The sequence below is a fragment of the Malaclemys terrapin genome, chromosome 3 (assembly GCF_027887155.1).
Source record: "Malaclemys terrapin pileata isolate rMalTer1 chromosome 3, rMalTer1.hap1, whole genome shotgun sequence".
In the NCBI taxonomy this organism is placed as follows: domain Eukaryota; kingdom Metazoa; phylum Chordata; order Testudines; family Emydidae; genus Malaclemys; species Malaclemys terrapin.
The window spans coordinates 56,467,788-56,484,721 of NC_071507.1; the positions used below are offsets into that span (position 1 = coordinate 56,467,788).

At 48.2% G+C, this 16,934-nt stretch overlaps 1 protein-coding gene across 1 annotated transcript in view; it reads left to right on the forward strand.

The window, feature by feature from the left end:
• Positions 1-16,738, forward strand: part of ALK (ALK receptor tyrosine kinase) — a 570,631-nt gene extending 553,893 nt beyond the window's left edge. Inside the window, exons 24-29 of the mRNA XM_054022041.1 lie at positions 1,732-1,829; positions 3,937-4,029; positions 6,805-6,906; positions 8,462-8,596; positions 9,837-9,927; positions 12,283-16,738. Of these exons, the coding sequence (XP_053878016.1) occupies positions 1,732-1,829; positions 3,937-4,029; positions 6,805-6,906; positions 8,462-8,596; positions 9,837-9,927; positions 12,283-12,987 (1,224 nt within the window). The 3' untranslated portion in view covers positions 12,988-16,738. The remainder of the gene's footprint in view (positions 1-1,731; positions 1,830-3,936; positions 4,030-6,804; positions 6,907-8,461; positions 8,597-9,836; positions 9,928-12,282) is intronic.
• The last annotated feature ends 196 nt before the right edge of the window (positions 16,739-16,934 follow it).

The following is a 16,934-nucleotide window of genomic DNA, read 5'->3' on the forward strand; positions in this document are numbered from 1 at the left end:
CCGTGTGTATAGTAAAACACGGGCAGGATAGATGTGTCTACACCAGGGCCGGCTCCAGCATTTCTGCCGCCCCAAGCAAAAAAAAAAAATAAGCCGTGATCGCGATCGGCGGCGGCAATTGGAAAAGGAAAAGGAAAAAAAAGCCGCGATCGGCGGCGGCAGTTCAGCGGCAGGTCCTTCGCTCCTAGAGGGAGTGAGGGACCTGCCGCCCACGAATTGCCGCCGGTGCCGTCCCTCTCCCTTGGCCGTCCCAAGCACCTGCTTGTTAAGCTGGTGCCTGGAGCCGGCCCTGGTCTACACTGTCCTTTTTGCTTAGCTGTGTGTGTGTGTGTGATGCTGTGCAGGTAAGCCCCTGCTCAGACAACATATAACGCAGGGTGCTTTGCAGTTCTTTGGTGCTCTCTTCATTAGACTAGGGTACCTTAGGGCTTAGAGTATCCAACCCTTTCAGCCAGACTAAGACCTCGCTTGTAGCAGCCAGTGCTCGCTGTTTCCTGTTCAGTTGTGCATGCTGCAAACTGCAGGGAAGCTAGGAGCTGGTTCTAATCCTAGTCAGCTGGTTGAAGTCTAAAGTCCATTATGACTCAGGCTGGAAGGTGGCAGGGAGCAGCATACCAGGACCTAGTACCTTTCATCATGAAGGGAGGGGGGCGTTTAGAGTCCTAGGCACTGATGAACCAGTACCGGTGTGTGTATCAGTGGGTGGGGTATACAGCGTTAAAAGATGCTGCTCTTTAATAGGTGCGATGAAGATGAGCTGCTTGATTCGTGTGCAGAGTCCTGGCATGCCCACCTATCAGTCATGTCACTTAAAGGCAATTCTTCCTCTCCAAAGTACATCATGTAGTTCTGTATGAATGCACCCTCCCCTTCCTGTCACAAGACATCAGCTCCCTGCACTGATGCACTCCTGGAGATTAAGCTAAATAACTAAACAGGGAATTGATAAAAATCTACACATACGTGAAGGATGCAAATACAAAGATGGCACTCAGGAACTCAGATAATATGTGCGGGCTGTAGAAGAGGAGGGGTTGATTGTTTAGGGTGACTTATGGAAGTATGAATAATGGGATGAAACTGAGCAAAGATAAATTCAGGTTAAATATCACCAAAATACTTATAATACTGAGACTATGAAATAGTCTCCCATGAGAGGTGGTGTAAGCACATTTAAAGCTAGACTGCATAAAGCAGTGGAGAATACACTGTAAGGAATAATCCTGCTGCAGCTGTGGGGGGAATTAGATGACCTACTACAATAAGATATCAGATCTAGTGATTCTGCTTCTATTAGTGCGATTTGTGTGTATGATTAGGTGCCAGCACCTTTTCATAACCTCCCCAGACAGGGCTGGCTCCGCGATCGGCGGCGGCAATTGGGGGGGGGGGGGAGAGCCGCAATCGGCGGCGGCAGTTCAGCGGCAGGTCCTTCACTCCTAGAGGGACCTGCCGCCCCCGAATTGCCACAGGTGCCGCCCCTCTCCCTTGGCCGCTCCAAGCACCTGCTTGTTAAGCTGGTGCCTGGAGCTGGCCCTGTCCCCAGATATGAAACATTTATGCTAGTTGGAAAGCTGTGTATGAGGTAGTTTACATCCGCTGTATTTGTGTTAGCATTTGCTCCACTTCCCTCATTTGAGATCTCCCTAACTCAGTGGTGACTCATAGTTCTGAAGATGAACCATGCATCATTTCTGCTTTAACCCCACTTTGTACCTTGTCTTTTGGTAGAGCCAGCCCTCTTCCCTTTGCATGCTGGACTTGCTACATGTGGCTCGCGACATTGCATGTGGCTGTCAGTATTTGGAAGAAAACCACTTCATTCACAGGTGAGTAAGACCATTTGCTATTAAGAACTATTTACTGTTGCCCTTTGTATGTGTGGGTGTATATTGTATTGTAATATATTGACCAGCATGTACGAGTAATGCTGTGGTGAATATGTTTGTGTACCACTGCCCTCTAGAGGTTGGATGTTTTTAGAAGATAAGAGCCAAAAGCCTGACTTAGGGCTAGTCCACACTGGGGCGGGGGATCGATCTAGGAAACGCAACTTCAGCTACGAGAATAGCGTAGCTGAAGTCGAAGTTTCCTAGATCGAACTAAGTTTACTTACTGCGGGTCCACGCGGCACAAGCAAACTCCCCCGTCGACAGTGCTTCCTCCTCTCGGCGAGCAGGAGTTCCGCAGTCGACAGGGGAGCGCTTCTGGGATCGATTTATCGCATCCAGATGAGACACGATAAATCAATCCCAGAAGATCGATCTCTACCCGCCGAATTGGGCGGGTAGTGTGGACCTACCCCTAATAGTAATTATACACAGGGACTCTACTTTATCTCAAGTGAGGAAGGCTTCTATTCATGGTGCCAAAGAACCTGAGCTCTATCCCCAGGGCCACAACAGGCATGCAGTTTATTTGTCATCAAAAGCAACCAGGAATTTGTTACAGTAGGTTGTAGGCCTTCCCTCCAGCAAGCTTTGATTATTGCCCTTCTGTTCATTCCTGCAATCTGGTCTTCCTTGCTGTTCTCACCCTGGCCCTGGATACACACACAGGTTGAAGCGTGGTACTGTTCAGACCTGGAATGAAAAATGGCACCATATGCCTGACTGCTCCCAGTGTGTAAGATTTTTGAGATGGGCCTGATTCTATCCACAAAGTCAAGCAAGGCTAGAGAGCCACTCATCTGTCCCCTTTTCAGTTGGGGTTGTTCCTATCCATGCCTCAGACATGTGGTTTGTCAGCAATACTCTCTCCACTCCCAGAGTTGGGGTGGCAGAGGGTCTGGGTGGGGTGGGGTGGGGTGGGGGGGGAGAGCCCAGTGCTGGGGCAGCGGGGGGTGCGGGTGGGAGGGAGAGCCCAGGGCTGGGGCGGGAGGCGGCAAAAAAATTAGAGCCAGCCCTGGCCCCACCACAATACTCAAACATATAGAGATACACAAAATATTCATAAAAATAATGCAGATCTAGTCCACATTCTTCAGACCTTTTCAATATCCTCAATAGTTCTAGTTTTAAGGAAATCGTTTGAGAGTTTTGTAGCATCCAGCATTCTTAAGAGTAGCCACATTTGTGGTCCTTCTGGCTGCGAAGTCTGAGGTGCTAACCATCAGTGCTTTCCCATTATCTGTCCCTTATCAATCCCCACTGTCCTGAACAGGCCCTGGAAAAGCTCAGCAGCCACATGGAGCAGAGTTGCATGGCTTTGCAGGGGAGCCACAAACTTATAGCTGCCATTTTTTAGTTCACTTCTCTGAGGTGATTTTGCCAGGGTTGTACTCCTGGTTTTCATTCTAGTAGAGATGGGACCAAGCCACAAGGGATCTATGCCCAGACCCAGGGTTTTAGTGCAGCCCATTAGAGATGGGTGAGAGAGTTCAAGGCAAGGGTATGGATTTAGGGTTTGGTTCAGGTGTCTGTCTAGTTTCTGAAATCCAGGTTTGAGCATTTTCCTTGTAGCACTGACTATTCTGCCTGCCTCTGGCATAGATGTGACTACACATGACAAAGATGTACTAGGTATAGGGCCAGTAGTCATGATGGGACAGTGTGTTGTTGGAAGAGGTGGGTTGTCCAACTCAGATCTTTTACTGCCAACTTTCTAGAGTCTCAACAACACTTGCAAGGAGGGGTGTTGGCAGGAGGCCCTTGCCATACTGAGTAATCCATGTGTGATGATAAAAGGCATTAAAGAATTATTACAAATAGCAAATGGAATGTTTAAATTCAAAAGAGTTCTACTAAAACAATGGGACATAGCTTGTTATCTGCAGATATTGACTTCACTGGGATTTGAGGGGTCTCAACCCCTCAGGAAAGCAGGACATGTTTTCTTGTCATTTCCTTTGGCTTTTGCAAAACTGTTGAAAGGTTATATGATTTTTTTCTTTTCTCTCTCCTGCTCTTTCTGCTGCTTTCCTTCTTTCTTTCTCAGGGACATTGCTGCCAGGAACTGTCTCCTTACTTGTCAAGGGCCTGGAAGAGTAGCTAAAATTGGAGATTTTGGAATGGCCCGGGACATATACAGGTAATAGAACTCAGTTTATGGCATCACTAGGCAGAAATTTACCAGAACGGGGGATTATGTGCCTGGTTAAGTGTTGTCATGTGCTGCTCCGTTTAACCCCAGAAAAGGGATATTTCTGAAATCCTTCCCATATGACTCCCTGTCTGATGTTATTGTTTGCTTTCAAGCTGTGGATTGACAGGCTGCTCACTGCTTCCTCAGAGCCTTCTCCTGGGAAGAGTTTTCCATATGGCCAGAGAACATTTTCCTAGGGTTACCATACGTCCTCTTTTTCCCGGACATGTCCGGCTTTTCGGCACTCAAACCCCCGTCCGGGGGGAATTGCCAAAAAGCCGAACATGTCCGGGAAAATGGCAGCTCTGCTCCTCCCCTGACTCTTCGGCTCTGTTTAAGAGCCGAGCTGCCCGAGCGCTATGGGCTTCAGGCAGCCCCCTTGCCTCCGGACCCCAGCCGCCGGCCGGGCACTTCCCCTCCCGGGCTCCGGCGGCGCAGGGTCCAGAGGCATGGGGGCTGCCCGAAGCCGGTAGCGCTGGGGCAGCTCGGCTCTTAAACAGAGCCGAAGAGTCAGGGGAGGAGCAGAGCCTCCAGCCGCGGCGGCTCTGCTCCTGCCCGACTCTTCGGAGCCAAGCGCTACGGGCTTTGGGCAGCCCCCATACCTCCAGACCCTGCGCCACCGGAGCCCCGGAGGGGAAGTGCCCGGCTGGGGGCGCAGGGTCCGGAGGCATAGGGGCTGCCCGAAACCCAAGCGCTACCGGCTTCACGGTTTGCCGGGCAGCCTCCAGACCCTGCGCCCCCGGCTGGGCGCTTCCCCTCCCGGGCTCCAGCTGCGCTGGGGAAGCGCCGGCCGGGGGCGCAGGGTCTGGGGGCTGCCCATGAAACCGTGAAGCCGGTAGCGCTCGGGCAGCCCTTTCCGTGAGGCTGGAAGTGGGACGGAGGAGGGGGCGGAGTTAGGGCAGGGTTGGGGCGGAGTTGGGGTGGGAAATGGGCGGGGCCAGGACCCCGTGGAGGGTCCTCTTTTTTTATTTATTAGGTATGGTAACCCTACATTTTCCCCTTCTCTTGGATTCCATCCCTAATTGTTTTCCTTTCATTTTCTCAGCACTAAGTGGCATAAGTCATTGATGTGCCCTTTTGTTCTGTGGCTCCAAATCACTTTGAGTTTAATCTCCCTCCTCCTTGCTATTGACCCTGTTCCCTTCCATTTTTTGTCATAAGTAAATCTCCTCAATTGACTGCATGTAAAGGAGGAAAGATCAGGAGACTGTAATTACCCAAACTGGAATTTAGCCAGGCCACTAGGGTTAATGACACTGTACTTCCAAGAAGTGCCAGGAAATCTTTAATGATCACAAGTGGTCAGGACCTCAGTTTACAGCTCATCTGCAACCCAGCACCAGAGCACCCCCTAACACTGCTGGAGAACTGGTTCACTCTTGGCTCAGTGGAAAGAAAGCCACTTACTGAATCACTGTAAGAAATTGTGTTGGTACCTTGGGTTTTTTTCTGTTGAGGTCACCCATGCAAGTATAGAGCAGGCCTGACTCTACTTAGCTTGAGTTCTGGGAAGATCACAGCCTGTGGGGATGTGACTGTAGCACTCCCTTAAAGATGTGAGTGCAGTTGAGCTGTTTGGTTTCTATTACCAAACAAGGCAAGACCCTAGTACCATGAAGCCCTGCAATACAAGATGACTCTGATATGGCAAACAGCACACGTGGCACAACTAATTGCTAGTACCCTTTACTCCTTTTCAAAGGAGCCTATGAAATTTACACACTTTTCCATGCACATTCACTTTGTGTGCACACCTCTAGCTTGCATGCACAAGCTCCCATCTGTGCCTGCCAGTACAAGGTTTTGAGCTTGATGGATTTCATTTTAAATGATATGACACAAAGGGCCTGATATCTAGCTAAGATTGTTAGGGTTTTATGCTAGCAGCCATCACCCCAGTGTCTGGGTACCATCTACATAAAATTCATAATCCCTAGTGGACTTCATGTGCACTCTGGCTTTTCTCACTTACCATGCTAAGAATGCTGCTGCCTGGGGTATTCTCATAGACTCAAACTTTAAGGCCAGAAAGGACCATCATGGTCTGACCTCCTGCACATCGCAGGCCACAGAACCTCGCCCACCCACTCCTGTAATAGACCCTAACCACTGCCTGAGTTACTGATGTCCTCAAATCATGGTTTAAAGACTTCAAGTTACAGAGAATCCACCATTTAGGCAAGTGACCCAGGCCCCATGCTGCGGAGGAAGGTGAAAAACCCCAGGGTCTCTGCCAACCTGACCTAGCAGAGTTGTTTTCTGGTGGTTGGGTTGATTTGTTTGTTGTTTTTGAGGGGGGTGCTTACCTGGATGTGGGTATCAATGCGGTGAAATGTCTTTCCTGCTACAGTGAAAAAGCTTTTCCAAGGAGGAAGGTTTTGCTCTGGGACTCTTACTCATGTGAGTAATTCCAGTGATTTCAGTGGGACTATCCACAGGATTACTCACAGGTTGTGGGATCAGGCACAAAGCGAGGGAAAGTACAGAACTGTCCCTACATTAAATGCCTGTTTCCACTGTTTCTATGAATAGAAAAAGATCTTGTCAGTATAATCTCTGCCATGCTGCTTTATCTATAAGAAAAGCCCCGATTTAAGCTCTTTACTAAATGAGCCAGCCCCCAGGCTGGTCACTGTAATCCTTTAATTAGAAAAGTACTATATTAATGCCACTTTCTTTCTGAATCCTGGGCCGACTGCTCACTTTGTTTTTCCTCTGCAGGGCCAGCTATTATCGAAAGGGCGGGTGTGCCATGCTGCCAGTCAAATGGATGCCACCTGAGGCCTTTATGGAAGGAATATTTACATCAAAAACTGATACATGGTGGGCTTCTTTTTTCTTGATCTGTTTTTACAAATGACTCACTATCTACTTCCCTTGTAAAAGGAACACGTTCCTGTCCTTCCCCCCTCCCAAAAAGAAGAGATGGAGCTTTGAAAGCAAGGGATCTAGTGGAGGGAATGAGGGAGCGAATAGCCAGAGCCTTGCAAAGTGAAGGCTCTCTCCTGGGAGCAATGGATCTGGCTTAGATGCTGTATTGGTTATGAACAGGTGATCTAGGAAGGAAGGTGTCCATTGTACGCTATTGAAAGGAGTCTAATCTCTTTGTAGGAGCAAACCATCTTTCAGCGGCAGGGTCAGACACAGACAGTGTCAGAGGAGCAAGTGTAAACACGCCCTAAATTGCCACCTCCTCTTGGCCCAATGCAGCACACGAAGCCGTGTGGTGCCAGGGGAGGGTGGGAGGGATTGGGCTGGCATGTAAATTGCCGAGTCAGTGAAGGGCTGTGGATACCCCCAAAAAGGCAGGGTCTTGAGTAGTCACTTGCCCTGTGTGTCTGAGCCTGGCCTTGCTCACTCTGCCGTGGCTGGCGGTCCCTAGTGTCAGGAAGCGGAGGGCCAGTGTTGACAGAGCAAGTGCACTGCTGATTGGGAAAGAATTGCTCAGGCGAAGCTGGGTCAGGAAGCCAGGAGTGCAGGAGAGTGTTTGGGGAGAAGGGGAGACTGTGAAGCCACCAGTACTAATGTTCACCAGCTGCCTTCCCAGGGTGTGGAGTGAGAGTATAGAGCCTGTTTCACAGCTGAAGGAGCAAGTTAAATCCTCCCAAGGACACAGTAGCGTTGTTTGCTGTCCATCAGCACCAAAGTGGTGATCATTGGGCTGTTTTATTCTGTTCCCATCCACACTGCAGCCTTTAACCCATAAAATGTTGGCGTTTTCCAAGCTGCCAGTCAAATGAATACTGAGGAGGTTCTATTTTCAATCTTCAGAGTGTTACATGCCCAGCCACAGAGACCAAAGCTTGTGATGTAACCCAGGGAATGTTCTAATTTTAATTCCCTGAAACATATGGGGCTAGGACTCTTCAGCTAGGGGTCACTTGTATCCTCTGTACAAGAGCAAAGTGCATTGTTGTTTATTCAGGAACACAGGATTTGCCATAAAGGATCAAACCACAGTCCTGGCTCCGGCAGGGGCTAATACCCAATGCCTCAAAAGAAGGCAAGTCCTCTCACAATAATACACCTGTTGTATCCAATTATAACATGCTAGACACCAAGTATATATGATTATTTCCTGACCCTGCTGGGCAAACAGTGTAGTTGTACTCTGAAGCATGACATTTAATTACCCACATCACAGTCTTGGCTTGCTTAACAACAGTTGTTACTGATGCCCATAAAGTCATCCAGCCCTTCTTTTACATCAGCCACTTTGTCTTAGTGTTCTCCTGCAGCTGAGAGTTCCGCAGGTTGACTGACTGTAGGGTGCACAAAGCAAATACTGGTTTTAATGGCTCTAAGTGCATAACCACTGAATTGCAATACTATTTTGTGCCTGTGTCCTTGACCTTCTTTCCTTTTGTTCTGTGTCCAGGTCCTTTGGTGTGTTGCTGTGGGAGATATTCTCTCTTGGATATATGCCTTATCCTAGCAAAAGTAACCAGGAGGTTCTGGAGTTCGTAACAAATGGAGGAAGGATGGATCCACCCAAAAACTGCCCTGGCCCTGTGTATGAGACTAACTCATTTTGTGCATGAACACTCTGCTCTGGCTAGAAGATTATTAGCTTTATTACCATATATTTAATGACCTTCCTTAATTAACTCAAGTTCCAGAGACTTTTTTCTACTGGTAATGTTATCTGTCAGCCCTTTTAGGTTAATAGTCGGTGCCTTCTTGGGAAGTATGGACCATTGGCTAGTGTGTTAAAAAATATCGGTCAATAGCTCTGTCCTTCGGATTAGATGTAAAACTGCAAGTTCTGACCACCTGTGGCCATTAAAGATCCTGGTGTTGCTCACAAGTAGCAAAGCCTTGGCTCAGTTAATTAGGTTCTAACCTGCCTACAGTAAATTCCCTGTGTGGTTTCAATTGGGGCTAGATCATTTTTCTGAAGTGTCGCTGGATTCCACCCCACAGGTGCCAGGTGAAGCAATCCGTCTACCTGGATGGCCTGATTTTCAAATATGCTGTAGGGGCTCAGTGCCTTTGAAAATCAGTTCAATAGTGTTGGGACCATTTGGAATAAAGGTAGCACACAATTATCACTAGATCTCTTGCAGTGCAGCGGCTTCCAATTTAGTTTCTCAAGGCGATACTTCCCTGAGCAGCCACCAAGGGCAGTGTATGACAACATCGGGTAACATCCTGTCTTCATCTGAATGGCCCACCTAAGTCTGTGTGGAAAAGGAACATCATGGTTTGGAAGGAATATTTTCAAAGGATGTATGGTAGAAGAGACTCCTGGCAAGGCATCTGTGTGGGAATTCCCAACCCACTTCTTTGAATCCATACCCCCCCATTCTTATCAGTTTGATTTCTAAGTGGGAGTTGGAGCAGCTTCCCTCTCCGTAGAGGTGTTTTCCCCCCAATACCAGACATAATGTTTCGAGTGTGTGGGAAGTGAGGAGGGGATTGGATGGAAATAGCCACTTTGTTAGGTCTTCCCCATATGTAGCAAAGGCCTGATTTTTTTCACCAGTGGTGTCAATTTCACAACATGTTCCAAACAGCAGCATTTAAGGGTATATTTGGCCCTTGAGGTGCACTATCTGCATGCAGATGGAGAGTGGTATAGAGTGAACCCACAGCAGAATGGACTTTTTCACTAATCGTGGAAGGTGACAATGAACACTTGGTGGGCTGATGGGTACTGATGGACCGTGGTGAACTGAAGTCCATTAACTACCAAACGCATCTTCCTTTTGCCTTCATGATTTTCATGATTTTCTCTCCTGCTGCTGTTGTAGGTATCGTATAATGACCCAGTGCTGGCAGCACCAGCCTGAAGACAGGCCAAACTTTGCCATAATACTGGAGAGGATTGAATACTGCACCCAGGTATTCGTTCTTTCATCTTTCAGCGTAAGACACCCAGGGGCAGTACTGCACTACTGCAGTGAGCTCTAAACACATATGTTGTGTTAGGCTGAAATCAGTGTCCTGTAGTAAACTGAGGTGATGGCTCCTCTCTGGGCAGTGAGATGGAAGCATGTGTTTCTGAAGGGCAAAGAGAGGGTGCTCCTCACTGCCCATGCACACACCCCACAGAGGAGAGGCCGTACACAGGTATAGCAACTCTGTGATTGCTGTTTCTACATCAAGGTACAGTTCCCCAGCAAGCCAAAGGCCTGAGCCAGTCCACCAGGTTGCACTCTAGCACTTGCACTCCTTTCTTCCTTAGCTGTGCTGCAAGGGGATTGCCAGATAACAGCCACTTTGCACATTTTAATTCTTAAGATATTGACCAGTACTGAGCAGGGATGGAGCTGACCCAGGGCTCCAGTTCCAGTAGACCCCTTGAATTGTGGAAACGTTTGGATCCAGACTGAAATTTCTTGGTTAGAGCCAAGCTGGATCTGAACTGGAACACTGGATGCAGTGATGAACTCTGGGGCAGTCTGGATCTAGAATCAGATTACATTTCTTACCTTGGGCCCATCTCTAGCCTCATGTGTTTTAGGGCCTCGGACCTGGCCAGTTTGGAGAAGACAATTGGGGACTGCAGTGCTGTAAGAGCTGGGAGCTCTTAGGTCAGGCAGAGGGACTGGGTTGGGTCTCCTGGCCTGAACCTGATTTCCCTTTTTAGTACACAGCTCATTAACCCAGCTCTTCTAGTCTAGTGGTCTCGCAAATGAAGCAGTCAGGAAACTGTTGGCTTGCAAGCTTTGGCACAGACCTGCACAGGCCAGACAGCACGTCATTTCACCACTCCGAGCTTCAGTTTCCCCATGTATAAAATAGGTCTGGTACTGAGCCACCCGCTGGGGTATTGTGAGCTATGTTCCCTCTAAGGTGTGCAGCCGTGCAAGAGGCTATCAAAGGCTGCACACTTAATTGGCAGAGCCGCACAGGCGTGCACACTCCACACAGGTGGGCCTGAAAGATGGCAGTTGGGTGAGGTGGGGACTAGGGAGTAGGTGGGGGCAGTGAGGTGAGATGTGGACTGGGGATAGGTGGGGGCAGTGGGGTGAGGTGGGGACTAGGAGGTAGGTGGGGGCAGTGGGGTGAGGTGGGAGGTGGTGATAGGGATGCTTGGGGCATGTGGGGCTGTGGCGACTCCCCAGCCCCAGTGGTGTGGCACGGTAAGTAGAGACATCTCTGCCTCCCAGCCCCAGGGCTGCAGCAGCCCAAGATGCCTCTCCCCCGGCCCAAGACGCCTCTTCCTCCCAACTCCGGGGCTGCAGTGGGGAGAGACGCCTCTCCCCCGGCCCAAGATGCCTCTCCCTCCCAACTCCGGGGCTGCGGCGGGGAGAGACGCCTCCCTCCCCCAGCCAGAACCCTTACCACCTCCCAAACTCTAACCCCCCCCACCCCAGCCTGGAGACCCCTCCTGCGCCCTGAATCCTTCATCCCCCCCCCGACCCCACCCCACCCCAGAGCCCGCACCCCCAGCTGGAGCCCTCACCCCCCTGTACTCCATCCCTCTGCCCCAGCCCTAAGCCCCATACCACACTGCGAACCCCTTGGCCCCATCCCCGCCACACATCACCTTCATATTGGCGCACATAACAAAATTCATTCTGCGCATGGATGGGAAAAATTAGAGGGAACTTTGTGAGGTTTAATCCATTAATTTTTGAAAGGTGCTTTTAGATCCCCAGATGGAGATATTAACTCCAGGTTTTGTGTTTGTTTTTTTGGTTGTCTATTACTAGTAAGCAGTTGACCAGCTTCCCATACTTTTACAGCTTTCTGGGTAACAATTTCAAAAGAGCCTAAGTCCCATTGAAACGCCGAAATTACTAGGCGCCCGACTCCTAAGGCTTATGCTCCTAAGTGGCTTAGGTGCTTTTGAAAATGTTACCCTGCATGCCTGAGTCTCCACCCTGCACCACATTGCTGCTACATTTTCACAGCTGTAACTGCTTCTGGACTAAAAAAGAATGTTATGAACTCTGTGTTCCAATCTGTATCATCCCAACTTTCTCCCTGCAGTTTCAGTTGCACATGGGAATTCTTCACTAAATTAAACTAACGTGCTGTGTTTTTCTGTGCTGGTAAAAAAGCTGTCACGTTCCACCCCAGTGGTAGTTGCATTTCCCTGAGATTTCTTTTATAAAGTTTGGGCTCCTCTTTGGCAAAAGATGCTCTTTGGCTACAGGACAATTATTATAAATAGGAGGCAATTGGCAACAATGCCTGAATATCAGCAGTGGCAAGAGTTTGAAAGAATCTCATTGTTCTCCCCTCTAGGATCCTGATGTCATCACCACCGCTTTACCTGTGGAATATGGCCCATCCATTGAGGAGGAGGAGAAGGTTCCAATGCGCCCAGAAGACCCCAAAGCAATCCCTCCTCTGGTGATCTCCCCACACCAAAAGAGAGAGGGTGACAAGCAGGCCCTGCCTTCTCCACCCCCTCTGCCTTCAGCCGTCACAGCTGGAAAACCTTTGGCAAAAGTGGCAGCCCCCGAGCCTCTGGTCCCTGTTAATGTGCGACCAGCCCTCGAAGCGGGACACATCAACATGGCCTATGCGCAGTCCACCCCGGCTTCTGACCTTCAGAAAGGCAGGGGGTCCAGAAATAAGCCCACCAATCTCTGGAATCCAACATATGGCTCCTGGTTTGCAGAGAAGCCTGTCATCAAAAACAATTCTCTGCTGGAGAAAGAGGTGTCCGAGAGGGAGAATTTGGGGCACGAAGGAAACTGTACTGTGGGGCCTGGTGTCGTGACTAGCAGGCTGCCAGGCTCCTCTCTGCTCTTAGAACCGTCTTCACTAACAGCCAGTGTGAAAGAAGTGCCTCTCTTTAGGCTCCGCCACTTCCCCTGTGGGAACGTCAACTATGGATACCAACAGCAGGGCTTACCCCTGGAAACCTCTGCCCCACCTTGCGCTAGCAATTATGAGGACTCTGTCCTTAGAAACAAGAGCCACGTAGTCCATCAGGGGCCTTGAGAGCCCTCTGCTCTCTTGACTCTCATTCTGTGTGGCTCTTGAGCTTGGAGAGTATTGTCCTTGTCATCCAAGAGAGAGCAGACAACACTAACTTTCATTATGTGCCAACTAGCTCTGAAGTGCCACCCTTTGAAGCCGTGTTTTCAGATAACTCAAGAAGCTTCAACTCATTGGAGCCTCTGCTACTACTACTACGAGAAAGGGGGGATATTAACGTTAACTGCAAGGCCCAGCTTTCGGTTGCATAAACGTATATGCATGGTCATTGTCGTGTCGTGCCCTTCCCTGTGCGCTTCTTCTCAATTGTGTATGCTCCGCTTAAATGTAAGGTCAGGTTTCACTGCCTGAGTATTTCATGTTTGGGGTTTTCCTTGCCAAGCTGCTGGTTGCTGTGGAATGGGACTCTTAAAATCCCCTATGGATGGCAGAGGTTTGAGGTGGCTTGGGAAAGAACCATTTATTCAAAACAAAAAGGATAAAACATCTTTGAATGAAGGCACCAGGGAACATTCCCAAGTTGCATTACTGCAGTAACATAGTCTGCACCAGCCCTTGAATATGCAGTAATTACGGTATCATTGGCAAGGCAATGGAAAGATGCCAGTCACACTGTCTGGTTTGTGAGTAAGATGGGAAGTTAACTAACTGTAGAGGAAGAGAATGAAGTGCAAAAGGAGGAGGATTTATATTTTTTTCAGACCCAAAGCCAAGGACAGTACTGGCCCCTTAAAATTCTTTCTATGCTACAGAAAGGAAACACCGGGTTCTACAGGAACTTCTTGTTGTTCAGTGGAATTCAGATGGAATTTTACAGGGCCAGTCTTGTGAGAGAGACGTTAAAAAGGCCGTTACAGTGAGAAGTCACCAGTAGATAGAAATACAAAGGTCTGAAATGCCCTTCACTAACAACTCCAACCAGAAGGCTTGACTTTGTACCCTCAGCTGATTCTAGGCAGTGTCTGCACTTCAAGGGTTCATTACCCTCGTTCTTTTAACAGAATTATTGTATGCTAGTCCATTAAAAAACCAAAGCTGCACTGCTGCATTCGGTACACCTTGTGCATGAAACGTGTGTTGTTACAATATACACATAAGAGTTGAATTCAGATGTACATTAATCATTTACAATATACTCCGCTGGGGCTGCTGAAGCAGCAGTGCTGTCTAAAATACACGGTGCCTATTTCCATAGAAATAGGTCTATCAGAGCAGCAGCAAAGGAATATAGAAGAGATGGGCCTGGATCCAAGACCTTTAACTTTGGGGGAGTGGTTCAGCATCCAGTCCTGGATCCAAACTTTGCAGTAAAATCTCTAACAAAAGAAACCAGAGCCCCAGATCAAAACACCCCAGGCTTTGGGGTACCGGAGAGAGCTCCAAATCTGACGACTATGACCTGAGCCCCCCATCTTTAAAGTGAAGTTCTTGTCCCTGCTCTGCCTTCCCCCACCCGTCTGGTAAATAATGCTGACGTCTTAGTAGCGTAATGTTGAAATTGTGCATCAAACTTTTTTTTTTTTTAATGAGGCTTATGTTAGCAGGTCTGAATTGTGAACTGTAATGATTCTGTGGGTGCTTTGGACTTCACTCATCTGCTACTGGTATGTCGCATGTCATGGCTGCATGGATTTCATGGCTGTAGTGGGGACCAGAACTCAGGACCGTCTGTGGCAAATACAGAGGCCTCTTCCACTTGCGCTAAAAGGATATTGGGGTGTCTAATCCTCTCGGTGGACCAGCCACTAGAGGAGTGACTTGCTTCCAGACAGTGGAACAGGGCTGCCATTCCATCTAGCTTAGCACTGTTGCATTCACACTACTCTTGCTACTACAAGAAATGAAGAACTCTTCTACGGTCTCTGGAAAGACAACGTGTTCCATGGGAGAACAATGACTGAGCTTCACTGTGTACCATCAAGGCTGTTTGCACTGCATTATTATCCATGTGGAACTGAAATTTTCTTTAGACATTTCAGCTTTCTTTTCCTTTTTCAAAAAGGGTCCAAATGAATTTTTTTCAAGCAGACCCTAAGGGAAAGCTTTTTGCTGTCTCTCACTCCTTTCAAGGCAAGAAACCGCTCTGAGTTTTTACTGCTCTACCAGCACGTATAGCTGAGGGCAGAACCTAGTCATATGGTCTTAAAGGAGCATAGCTGAAATCTTAATAAACTGTGACCGTCAGTTTCAAGCATATTGAGCTACAGACCTGTGATTGCCTAACCCTGCAACTCCACAGTTATTGTTAGTTTTCCAATTGCTTCTGTTAAAAGTAGCATTTAAAAAAAAAAAAGACCCCTTACATCATCAGCAAAGGAAGATGAACAAATGCCTGGATAGCTTTTTTTCCTCCTCCCGATTCACGGGGAGAGCATGGAGCCATACTGATTGATTGCTTTTCTGCCTCTGGCTTGTGGTGTTATGGTGTGCAGCTATAATTTTATTGGGGGGGGGGGTCACCTTACATGTATGAAGCTCACAATGAGAGCTAAAACCATTCCTACCATTTACAGCTGGCCCACATGAACAGCATGTTTTGGTCAGTGGAAAATGGGGAATTGTCATTCAGATTTGCTGACAATATTTTCTTCTCCCATACTTGGTGAGACTGTAGCGTAGGATGAGATCTTCAAAGAGGCACAAACCTCAGATAGTTCTAATGAAATCTTCCTTTTGATAGTCTCTGTGCAAAGTGCTTTGGACTAGGACAGTGGTGTTCAGCGTGCCACTGGGCTTAGGATCTGTTGAATCAAGATTAGGTTTAGAGCTGAGGTTGAATGGTGTAGAGCAAGATTTTAGCATGAGATTTTGGCCCAAATGTCAGAAATCTGAGTTGGCATTTCTCATGAGGTTTCCATCATCTTGCATAATCAGTTTCAGACACATCCACAACATGACCAGCAATGAGCTGCTTGTGTAGTTTTGGAGCCAGTGCAGACATGGCCCCACAGAGGTAGGTCTGAATTCAGCTACTGCCATACTTCTCCTGGAATTGAGGCATTCAGAACATGTAGTTGTGACTTATTTCTAATACAAAATGTAACCCATCTCATCGCACACACACCCCCCCCTTCTTGTGCAGTTCAGTCTTCTGCATGGGACGATGCCTGTCACCAGTGACCTCTAGCTTAGCACTGTGTGGATCATATTCTGCCCTGTGCTACACATATACACCCACTCCCCCCTCAGAGTTGCATTCATGCTTTTAAACTCATTGCTTAATTGTAAGCCTCGCCGTAGTCTCGCTGACAATGTGTTTGCAGGATCAGGGCTTTAATCCCTGCACCCTAACCCCAGTAGTGTGGTAATGAAAGGAAACTTCTCCCTGCTGCTGCCTGTTTGCTCTGTGGGTAAAATAGCATTTCACACTCCCAGTATTGCACAGTGCCTGTTCGCTTGAAATTTTTATTGATAATATTCTTGTCTAAAGGGGTTGCAATAGGATGTGGTAATAGCTCTGCTTCGCTTGGATTGTCACTGCTCTGCTTTGTGAAATGATCTGCAGAAATCAGTTCAGACAAGGAATTAAAAATGCAATGGCTCAAGACATGCATAACAAGTTCTTTCCTAGCAGGTGGGAAGGGCAACTTCACAGCAGCCGGGTTTGTTACCTTTGTCACCACGTAGAACTACAAGGGAGGAGGGATGAAGTTAGAACACATGAATAGGATGAAAAACAGCTCAGTGTCTGCATGGTCGTGCACTGATTGATGGATATTTCAGGGTTTTTTTAAAAAAAGTCTTTTATTTTAGCTATTCCCCCTCCCGCCCACCCAAAGTCTCCCTTGGAGGCTCTGACACAATTCAGTGTTCATAAGCCTAATGCTGTAGGATCCGCATAATGCCGCAGTCTTTTCATTGGTTACTCCAGCTGTATACCAAAAGCAGACTTGTCCCACGAAGATGTGTGTGGGAGGGGAGGTTTGTATGTAGAGGGGGAAATTGAGGGC